This window comes from Thamnophis sirtalis, unplaced genomic scaffold (genome assembly GCF_051295495.1).
Source record: "Thamnophis sirtalis isolate CommonGarterSnake01/CBP01778 unplaced genomic scaffold, rThaSir2_p1.2 scaffold_3, whole genome shotgun sequence".
Classification (NCBI taxonomy): domain Eukaryota; kingdom Metazoa; phylum Chordata; class Lepidosauria; order Squamata; family Natricidae; genus Thamnophis; species Thamnophis sirtalis.
In genome coordinates, this window is record NW_028261383.1 from 62194435 (window position 1) to 62206439 (window position 12005).

A 12005-nucleotide genomic window follows, 5' to 3' on the forward strand; every position below is an offset into this window, starting at 1 on the left:
AACAGAGAAATAAAAAAAAGCATTATTGAAAGCAAAGAAAACAAGGGTCATAAACTTCTCTTAAAAAAATAAGATGATTTCTAAGGATTTTTTTAAAAAAGCAACCAGAAGACAGCTCTCTTTCTTTTTTTAACAAAAGCTGAGGCATTACATAAGCTGTGTATTTGTTGTTTTATTTCCCCTGAAATTCTGTGCACAAAAAGTAGGTTTTGTCTTAATACTGTCTTCCCTGATGTGGCGTCCTTTTAATTTTCTAGTTTTTACCTACATGAAACATCTCAAACAAGATGCAGAAATCCTTTAAAATTGTTTGGAAAAAATACTACTTTAATAATAAAGGAGTAACAAATAGAATATCACTGTGGGAATTTAAGCAAAGTTGACCACAGGGAGAAGATATGAACAATGCTTTTCTAAACCAACTTACCAATTCTTCAAGAAGGCAGCTTAGAGTAGCAATGGGAGACTTCAATCAGCCTGCCATTTGCTAGAAAACTAAGCTATAAGTGGAAGTGCCCAAAGATTTCTTTTTTCTCTTAGTGAGAGCTCATTTTTCAGACAGTGTAAAAAGAAACAAGGAGTCAACTATCCTAAACCTAATCCTGACCAATAGGAAGGAATTTTGGATAGAGCAAAAGTGCTCTCCAAGAGGAGACCAACCATGTCCAGATGGAGTACAAGATTAATTAGGGGATCTATAGAGAAGGCAGGCATGTGTCATGGACATCAGGAAGACAGATTTTAAAGAACTCAAAAAACGTTGGGCACCACATCATAGCTTGAAATCCAAAAAAGTTGCAGAGATACTTTTCTATGGAGATTCTCGGTCATCCAGGTCATGTTGCCCCAAGGTGCTTTTTCAAAAGGGGACTTTCTTTGTTCTTTTCTTGAAGACATTTTACTTCTCATACAAGAAGCTTCTTCAGTTCTGGCTGAATGGTGGAGATATTGAAGGATTTATATTCCTTGCATTATTATATTCCGACCATTCTTTACCATTCAGTCAGAAAAGACAAAGAAAGTCCAGTTGCCTTTTTAAAAAGCACCTTCGGGTCAAAGAGATACAGGTAATCCAGAAAAAACACAATACTAAACAGGACAGGGAATAGAATAGAATAAAATAGAATAGAATAACAGAGTTGGAAGAGACCTTGGAGATCTTCTAGTCCAACTCCTTGCCTAGGCAGGAAACCCAACACCACTTCAGACAAATGGTTATCCACATATTCTTAAAAACTTCCAGTGTTGGAGCATTCAAAACCTCTGGAGGCAAGTTGTTCCACTGATTAATTGTTCTAACTGTCAGGAAATTTCTTCTTAGTTCTAGGCTGCTTCTCTCCTTGATTAATTTCCACCCATTGCTTCTTCCCTCAGGTGCTTTGGAGAATAATTTGACTTCCTCTTCTTTGTGGCAACCCCTGAGGTATTGGAACACTGCTATCATATCTCCCCTAGTCTTTCTTTTCATTAAACTAGACATTCCCAGTTCCTGCAACCATTCTTCATATGTTTTAGCCTCCAGTCCCCTAATCATCTTTGTTGCTCTTCTCTGCACTCTTTCTAGAGTCTCCACATCTTTTCTACATTGTAGCAACCAAAACGAAATGCAGTATTCCAAGTGTGGCCTTACCACACTTATAATACCATTATAAAGTAGTATTAACACTTCACATGATCTTTATTCTGTCCCTCTGTTTATGCAGCCTAGAACTGTGTTGTTTTTTGGGGCAGCTGCTACACACTGCTGGCTCTTATTTAAATGGTTGTCCACTAGGAGTTCAAAATCCCTCTCACAGTTACTACTATAGATTGAGGTACCACATATACTGAACCTGTGTGTTTTGTTTTTCTTTCCTAAATGTAGAGCCTTACTTTTTTCACCATTGAATTTCATTTTGTTAGATAGGGACAAATAACCCTCTTGGAAAGCTCCTTAAGAACTGAATAGTAATGAACAAAAAACTGTTCAACAAGATGAAAAACAAAAAAGGAAATGTTTAGGAAAAGGAAATGGGGCTGTTAACTAAAGACAACAAAAAACTGATAGCTCAAACTTGTACAATGGAATTATCATTTTTCTGTTCCATTCAAGATAAGACTCAGAACAAGATAGGGCTTAGGAGGAATGCAAACCATGATGGGAAGGGAAGTTTAGAATATATTCCTAAGAGAAGACAAGACGGCTAGTGCTCTCTTACATGGGGAAGATGTTGGAGTAATAAAGAAAATAAGAAGAATACTGTATAACATTTTCTTTGCATCTGTCTTCCATCAGAAGAGAAAGAGCTGTGCCTGATATAACTGAAGAAAGGGCAAGAAAAACATAACTGAAGAGTGAAAAGTATATTAAGAACTCGCCATGAAGAAATTCAAGACTTCAGAGTCATTTGAGTTACATTTCTAGCTGACAAATGAACTGGCAGGAATGATAAAACCTATTATTGTAATCTTTACAAATTCCTACACAACCGATAAGGTGCCAGAAGGTTGGAGAAAGACCAACTTGGTATCAGAGAAGGGCGGAGGAGTAAGCCATTAGAACAGACTGTCAAGCACTGTGTCTGCGAATTTTTAGAAAATAATGCTACCATTATTAGGAGCCAGCATGGGATTGTCAACAAGTCATTTCAGATTAAATTTATCTTTTTTTAATGACAGAGTGATTACTCTGGTTAACTAATAGAGCGCACTGTGAACAAGGCTTCTCATTATATTCCTCTGGACAAGACAGATAAATGTATACTTAACAGTACTATACTTTGGTGGATTTTCAACTGGTTGAAGAATCACAGACTAAAAAAATCACACTTAAATAGATTTGTATTGTTCTAGAGGGAAATGCCAAGTGGGAATTTCCCAGGACTCTCTGCTTAGCCCCATACCATGCAACAATTTACAAATACCCTAAAGAATAGAGCAGAATTGACGCTTATTCAATTTACTGTACAGATGGCACCAAGCTAGAGACTAATATCTCACAGAACAAAATTACAATTAAAATTATAATTGCAAGTTTCAAAATCAAGACAAATTCAGCAAGTGTGGCTAGTGTAAAGTCTTGCATCAGGCAGGAAAATGAAATATGTAGCTATGGACTTGAAGAACTCTGCCTTGATGCCACCAAATGTGAAAATGATCTAGGAGTAGTAGTGTGATATAGCCGTTATGAAGGACTTATACTAACTTGGGCTGTGTTAACTGAGCCATTGCATCCAGAATCAGGATGTAATAATTCTTCACTACTCTGATGCTTAGGCAAGGGTTGTAGAGAAGTTGAAGTGAATTCAGAGTAGAGCTATTAGGATGATTATGAGACCTGGAAACTCTTAGAAGGGCTAGATATGCTTTGCTTGGAAAAGAGGAGAGATTGATTACCATCTATAAATGTCTAAAAGTTTATACTATGCAAGAGGGAGAAGATCTATTCTGTGTTGAACTGAAAGCAGCACAAAAAATGTTGAACTGAAATGGAAATAAATGAGATTAAGGCTGAATATTAGAAGAAATCCCCACACAATAAAAGGCTGTTTAGCAGTAAAAATATATACCTAAAACATTCAGTGTGATTTCATTGTCAGAAAAATTGTTTAGTGGATTCCTAAATTGAACAGGTATTGGACTACATGACGATATGGACTACATGAGGGTAGATGATATGTTTGTGTGTGCACATGTGTGCTTGTACACTCTCCCAAGTATGCTGGATATATACAGATATACACTCATGGCACAGATATTTTTTTATTAAAAATAAAAATTGGTTTTCAAACTAGAGAAATAGTGTGGAAAAGCAGGATGGAAAATCTGCATGTAATATAGTAAAAATTGATCACACAAGCATTGATTGTGCTTGACTATAATAGGCAGCCTTTGTCTGTAATTAATAACTCCATTATTTCCTAGAGCTGATTACGCCTAAATATACTGTATTTCAAAACCCAAATCAAATCTGAGAGGTCAACAGCGAGGGGATGATAAGGGCATCCTTCAAGAGCAACCTTGTTAAACAGGAAAATGTGATGCTAATTTTGGCAGAACTGCTTGTACTAAATTAAGGGAATACTGCATGGTTTGGGGAAAAAAGGAGTAATGGATTAGGTGAAATCTGGAGTTTGAGGATGTTAGTGACATGTGCAAGAAATGAGGGACTAGTCAAGTCTCGAACAAATCCATCTGAATCAACCTACTGCCAAACCCGACAGTAGCAATGATACAAGGATAAAAATGATACAGGTACTCCTCAACCTATCACTACAATTGGGTACAGAATTTCTATTGCTAAGCAAGGTAGTTGTGAAATGAGTCACACCCTATTTTATGGCCTTTTCTGCAAAAAAATTACTGTAGTTAAGTGAATCAAATGTGACTTCCTCTGTTGACTTTGTGTGTCAGAAGCTGGCTGGGAATGTTGCAAATAGTGAACACATGACCCCAGAATGTGGCAACTGTCATGAATACATGCCAGTTGCCAAGGCTTGAATTTTAATCAGTTGACTGTGGGAATGCTGTGATAGTTGTAAGTGCGAGGACCAGTCACAAGTCACTTTTTAGTGCCACTGTAACTTCAAATGGTCACTAAGTGAATGTATGTACAGTAAGCAGACGATTACCTGTGGTAATGTCAGTTATGAACCAAAGCTTTTTCTGCATAGTACAGGGAAATGTATCCCATGGATGCATCTTGACACTTTTCTTATGGGAGTCTCTCTGATCCTCCATCTGGCTTCCCACAATGGAGACACAGGTGCATCTGAGAAGTACATCAGCAGAACATACATAAAAGCAATTGTTTCTTGCTCATGTTCTGAGCAACCGGTATTCACCACACCAAGTGTGCTCAATATTATATTGAGTCATAAATGACCAATCGTGATTAATAACCTTTTCTTTTATAGATTTTGCATAATATCCTTGGCAAGGATGACAAGGCTCATCTCATTTCATGGGAACAAACTCCTTAATTTAGCAAAGTATTGAGTGAACAATTTGCTTCTGTTTGTTCTGGATTTCCCACCACTCTTCATCATAGAAAGATCCTCAGTTCAACTATCATAAAATAACACATTATCGGTAATTTGCATTGACAAGGAAAGGTACTATATACAGTACTATAAGAAACTTAAGAAGCCAAAGCCAAGAAATACAAGCAATCTATCATAATTTCTGTAATAACCATTCTGGACCAAGCAAATACTAAGAACTAGAAAATAATACAAAGATAATCATGGTGAGATTCCCCTTTCCCAAAAGCTGAGCATTTTATATCCTCCTTTGAAATTATGGACATTTCCCAATTGATATTTGTCCCCATGTATATAGCACAGTGTATATCAGCCTGTGTTTGGAACTGGCAATCGGACTGCATTTGTATGGAGTTAGCAACCTTAAGGCAAAGACCCTTTATGATTCCATTATCAAGGACACATCACTATCTTAACCTAGAAAGGTGGCTGATATAAACTTTTATATGGAACGAGGATTAAATAAATAATTCAAAGTAGACAATAGATAGATCTGGATTGTCATGTGAATATGCTTAGGGCTTTTCTAAATTGTTTATTAAAACTCTGGTCCTAGGAATTGTCATTATTACTCCTTGATGTTTCATTCCCTTTTGCAAAGTTTAGTTACCCTTGTGACGGTATACTAAAAAGCTAGCCATAAAGAAATGGTGTACAGTCCAAGTACAGGAAATCTTACTCATCAGGCTGAGCAGAGTGTGGTCCAACTGGAGTCCTAACCTATAACAACGGAAACAGCAAGGGGTATTTTCTTCTTGCTTTCATTACTTTTCCAGACTGTGAGGCATCCTCTTTAGCAAGATTTAGGAGTAGGAGGAGTCACAATACTCAGTAATTCCCAGTAAATCATTTGCATCATTCTTTCCAGAGAAAATTAATTAGGTATATCTCAAGTGGGGCTTCAGGGATAGAGCAAGTCAAAAGGAGGTAATTTTGGCAGCTGCTTATCCTGTTATTTGGATTCTTTCCAGCTGGTAGTTCTGAAGGATATAGGAAGAGTGTGTGGAGAATTATGGCTACCATGTGCTTATTCAGCTCGCCCCGCTACTTGATTAAAATAAAATTAAAACAGCTAACAGGAGGTAGCACTGCAGCTCCAGGTGTGCCTGGATAATTATCAGGCCCAATACTGGGCAGAATACAGTACTGAGACAGCTTTGGTACTCTTGGTGAACTATCTTCATAAAAAGCCAGATATGGAGCTGGCCTAGACTTCTTGGATTTTTGATACCACCAGCCATTGTATCCTGTGGACCATCTGCTAGGATTGACTTTGAAAGCACATTTGGCAATATTCTAATCTTATTTTCTGTATGGTGTCCTGACAGTCTATAGAGAAATTTGTGTCCTTTGAACTGGCTAGCCTTAGAGAAAGCAAAAATGGACAATATCATTCAGTGTAGTTGCTCAAAAAATAACTGTAATGATTTCCTAAAGGCAATTCTACTGTTTTTGATGTTGTGAAAAAACAGATAAATTGAAATTGTATGCAATTTTTCACTTTTTAAAATTTCTTTTGAATTATACAGCTTTTTTTGTAATTGTAAATGAAATTAATGCATTTTGCCTTTAACTGCTTTTTGTATAGTTTTTAAGGGAAAAATAATGGTGCTATATAAACATTTAAAACTGTAATAGACTTAAGAGCCGAGGTGGCGCAGTGGTTAGAGTGCTGTACTGCAGCCACTTTAGCTGACTGTTAACTGCAGTTCAGTGGTTCAAATCTCACCGGCTCAGGGTTGACTCAGCCTTCCATCCTTCTGAGGTGGATAAAATGAGGACCCAGACTGTGGGGGCAATATGCTGGCTCTGTAAACCGCTTAGAGAGGGCTGAAAGCCCTATGAAGCGGTATATAAGTCTAATTGCTATTGCTATTAACTATTTAAGGCAGTCTCTTTCCTGTTAAAAAGGTAAAGGTTCCCCCGCACATGCATGCTAGTCATTTCCAGCTCTAGGGGTCAGTATTCATCTCCATTTCTAAGCCAAAGAACCAGCACTGTCTGAAGACGACTCCATGGTGGCCGGCATGACTAAATGCTGAAGGCACACTGAACGCTGTTACCTTCCCACCAAAGTTGTCCCTATTTTTCAACGTGCATGTTTTATGTGCTTTCGAACTGTTAGATTGGTGGAAGCTGGGACAAGTAACGGGAGCTCACTCCATTCCGTGGTGCTAGGGATTCGAACGGCTTCTGATCAACAAGCTCAGCATCTCCTAAGGATTCCTCAATTGTCGGAAGAAAGCAAGGCAGTACTGCTACGCTATAGAAACTTGCATATGTCCTCTAATCACCTGGTGTTTAATCACTGATTTCAGTATTCATAGTTGTAATTGTTACTGTAATCATTTATCCAAACAGTCCACTGCAAATGAAGGCTTCTTTTTTGAAGATTAACAAGTGTAATCTATCATGATTATTCAGGATCAATTGGTAGGCAGATGATTTTGGACTTCCTGGTCTAGGGCTGAAAGAGGGAGAATGACTCCAAAGGAACAATCAAACCAAATCAATGAAGTCACTGGCTTCCATGCCTTAGGAAAGACTAGAACTTGGTCTCATGGTTTTAATCCAGCACCTTAACCACAAGGCCACATTGGCTCTCAGTATTCACAGTATTTACCTTTTAATATTTTGCACTAAATTTTCAAAATGTTGTGAGCCCTCTTGAGTAAATTGAATGAATAAAGTTTTTTATTGCATGATTTTTACTTTTTAGAGAATTTCTACTGAATGAGAAATTGTACAGAGAGAATTCTAATCTATGCACACTTTGTTAATGAAGAAAGAAGTGAAATCCAGAGGCAAAGAGCAGCTCAGCAGTCCATGCCTTCTGAAGTAAAAACAAAAAAAAATCTGCTAAAAGTAGCAAAACTCCCACAGCACTAGCTTACTCTTAGACAATGCAACTAGAAAGAACCACATATTGTAATCTCACAAAGGAGATTGATGGACATGGCAGTAACGCCCATGTCATAGAAACTCCTGTATACAAACTCCTCTGTGGACAACACCTACTTGAGTGATTTTTAAAATTAACTGCTTTTTAGCGTGGCAATTTTCAATTAGATTATGCTGCCAGCAAAAGACTTCTGTTGTTCTCTGCCTTTGGCTAATTTTCATTCTCTTACTCTTTACTTAAAATCTTACTACTTGAACTGACCTTAGCAACAACTTTATGATCCACTTAATGATTTCCTATGGCTTCCTCTTTGCTTACCCTATTTGACCTACCTATTAACATTTTTTAAAAGATGCTCCTCAATTCTCCAAGTTGCTATCAAGCAATGTTGTCTGTAGAACTGATACTTCTTATTCTCATTTCAATTAAGGCAATAACGGCTGAATTAGTCTCTATGCTCTGCAGTTCAGAAGGAATACAAGAATAAAGCAACAGCAGGAGTGATTTAGTGAGAGCTCAGTCATGACTGTTGGAAGGAAGGGTGTTCAAATCCTATACAAGACACAGTTTTCCTAGCTAGCACAGCTCAGGTCAATTTCTTCAATGTTCAGCTCTTATCCAGTAAAACTAAATGGCTTATTTGACAAGATATTTGTGAAAGCAGAGTCCTTATGTGTCATCTTTTATAGAAAGAGGAGGAACCCCTCCCCCAAAGTGCCCCTCCACAAAATCAATCAATTTTTGTCTTTGAACCATCTATAAATGCAGAAGCCAAAATCTGCTATCATATCGATGTTTGATCAAAAAGCTCATAAATCATGTCCCTGGCTAGGTCTCAAGAACTTGCAGTTTGAAACCCTGGAAGATTTTGAGTTGATTGATCCAATATAGCATAATTCTCTGTTTGGATTTTATAATACCTACCTCCTCCTAATTCAAAAATGCCTATGATCGGATCCAGCATTTAAGAAACACAGATTAGTGCCTTCAAAATATGGATATAATATGATACATCATGAACAACTTTCCTTGGTGACAACATTATAGTTTTCCCACCAACATCCATACTACTTGACCTCTAAAACAAGCAATCCCTTAAGTTTGTTCCAAGAATCAACACCTTGGATGTGCCTTCTGTATTAAATCTTTATGAATAATGGGAATTTAGGAATCATGGGAAATTGATGATTTTGAGACCATTTAGGCTAGCCTAAACCAATATCCTAAAACAGAGAAATGTCAATAGACACAAATAACACGCAAAAAAATTAGATTATAGAGATAACCCTCTCTTCTATAGAGAGATCTACTGCAGGAAATAGCAAACAAATTCATTCTTCCTCAATGCCCAACCCTACAAAGCAGAAGAAATTAATGCAACATTAAAGATTATCCAAGCAGACACACATACGCCCATTACCACACCTCCATTTCTTTCAGGACAGGATGGTCTTCTATTCCTGGAAAGAGGACTCTCATGGCATAGGTGCAATAATCCAAAAATGGGATGCCAGCCCCATCCAAGTCATTGGTCAGTTCATGGATATCAGTCTGCAGCTCAGCAAAAGCTGGGGAAGAAATAGCAGATTTAAAAAAGTGCCCAGATAAACCTCCCATTCAAGAATTCAATGGACTAACACTACCAATTGTACTGTGCAGTTAAAATGTTGTTTAAAGTGGAAATATAATTAATTCATTAAAATGGTATCCTAGCTTACTTTAGTATGAAAAGAGAAGCTAGAAGGTTCATGTTCCCCAAACTCTACTGGTAGGGATTTCTTTAATGAAAATAGTTTAGTCTTCTGACACTGAAGAATCAAGTGGCAGATCTGGATTAAAACTTCAGTGTGAACTTTGACTTGAATTTATATACAAAAAAGGTACTAAAAATGAAAAGAAAAAAACCCAAAGCAGAGTATTTCATTAAGGAATACTAGACTGGACAACGGAAAAGTGAGTCTCCCTCCTTCTTTCCCATCTTTCAAATGGAAGAACCATTTGGTAATAAAGTACTATTGGAGCCCTTGGGTCTCTGAACCTACCATATTTTTCGGAGTATAAGATGCACCGGACTATAAGATGTACCAGGATTTTGAAGAGGCAAATTAAAAAAAAGTTTTTGCACCCTGCAGACCTCCCCAAAATGGTCCATTTTTCAGGAAAATGGGCATTTTTTTCAAAAAAGGGGGCATGAATAGCCTTTAGGAGGCTTATAGAGTGCTCTTGGGGGGCTGGAGGGCAAATTTGAGCAAAATCTGGCCCATTTTTCGCTCATTTCTGCCCTCCTCAGCCCCCAGGAATTTTCTGAAAGCCTTCATAAGCATATGCACAGCCATTTTGGTGAAGAGGGTGGGATTCAGGAGGCAAAAAATGCTGTATTCAATGTATAAGACGCACTCAGTTTTTCAGTCTCTTTTTTGAGGGAAAAAGGTGCATCTTATAGTCTGAAAAATACAGTAGTTGTTTGCTTGCGGATGTTTCATTTCCCAACTACTACCGGTAGGTAAAAGAGAGGTAGGGGACACGGTGGCTCAGTGACGAAGACACTGAGCTTGTGGATCAGAAAGGCCAGCAGTTTGGCAAATCTCTAGTACCGCCTAACAGAGTGAGCTCCCGTTACTTGTCCCAGCTTCTGCCAAACTAGCAGTTTAAAAGCACATAAAAATGCAAGTAGAAAAATAGGAACCACTTTGTTGGAAAGGTAACAGCGTTCCATGCACCTTTGGCCTTTAGTCATGCAGGTCACATGACCACGGAGATATCTTCAGACACTGCTGGTTCTTCGCCCTTGAAATGGAGATGAGAACCGCCCCCTAGAGTTGGGAACGACTAGCACATATGCGCGAGGGGAACCTTTATCTTTATCTTACCAGTAGGTAAGTAGGTTTGCTTCCTGTTTATATACAGTAGGTCACCCTGCACATAAATAAGGTGCAAACCTGATCCTCACTCTCACCGATATTACTTAGTTGGGGTAATGAAACATTGGCAAGCAAACAACTAAATTTAGACAGCACCAAGGACTCCACAGTTCAATGATGAGCCATAGATATTCTATTCTACTGGAATACAGTTTTTGGTGGGGTTGGAACAGTTCACAAGAAAAATAAAGCACACCCTACATCTTTAAATTCACCTACAACAAGCCAGGGTGTTTGTTTTTGAGTTGTAAAGCTGGGGAGGGGAAAACTGTAACTGAAAGAGGAGAGGAATGCAGGGGGAAAATCAAATTAATGCCACTTTAAAAGGAAGCTAGAAATGGCAGAGGGCTGTAGGCTGATCAGTTTGATGAGAAAAAACAAACCGTCAGTTTGAAAGGCACACTATCTTATCTGTAACTAGTGGGACTAGAAAAGAGAAAAGGCAGGGAAGATACTGCAGCTTTTAATTAAAAGTAGATCCTTTTATCTGCCAGCAATGGAAGAGAAGGCAAAATCCCCTCCTTCTACTCCCTCCCTTCTCCTCCAATCACTCTGTCACTATTTCTATCTACAGGGCTTTTCCCCCCCATACTTCCTTTTTTTTATTATCTCATTTTAGGAGTCTGCTTCTAAAGCAGCTTCTGGGCCAACTTGGAGTTGGCAGGGTCACAGCCCCAGGCACTGGCTTGTGGTGATAATGGGCAATTAGGTTTTATCAGCAGGATCAGAAACAGTATTCTGTCCAATTTCTCAGCATCTGTCTGTCACATAATGAGAGACACACAGTCTTTCACAAGCAGACTTCTCTCTTCCTTTAAAACTTTTCCTCTTAAAATATCTCTAAGTTCCTTCAAACTGTACTAAACAAAACCCTCAGTAAAATTGCCTCATCTGACCTCAAAGCAGTGCCTAAGCTTACCAAAGTTTTGGGGGTTGCAAAAGCTATAATGCCAGGCGCGGCATAAACCTGGTTCCTATGTTTTTTTAAAAAAATCAGTATTTACCTACCTGGCAGGTGATAGTTGCCCTACCAATCACAGACTCCTCAATCAGAATGGCCAATGGTACAAGGGAATTCTGGCAATTACAATTACAATATACCTGGAGGAAACCATGCTACAAGTTTTTGCCTTAAATCAGAACGAATTGTTTCCTATTTGT

The 12005-nt window shown here is 38.2% G+C and overlaps 1 protein-coding gene across 3 annotated transcripts in view; it reads right to left on the reverse strand.

Moving 5' to 3' along the window:
• Positions 1–12005, reverse strand: part of PLXNA1 (plexin A1) — a 380392-nt gene that overhangs the window by 52170 nt on the left and 316217 nt on the right. For all 3 annotated transcript variants that reach the window (XM_087708971.1, XM_087708970.1, XM_087708972.1), the window contains exon 21: positions 9349–9491. In XM_087708971.1, coding sequence (XP_087565097.1) covers positions 9349–9491 — 143 coding nt within the window. The remainder of the gene's footprint in view (positions 1–9348; positions 9492–12005) is intronic.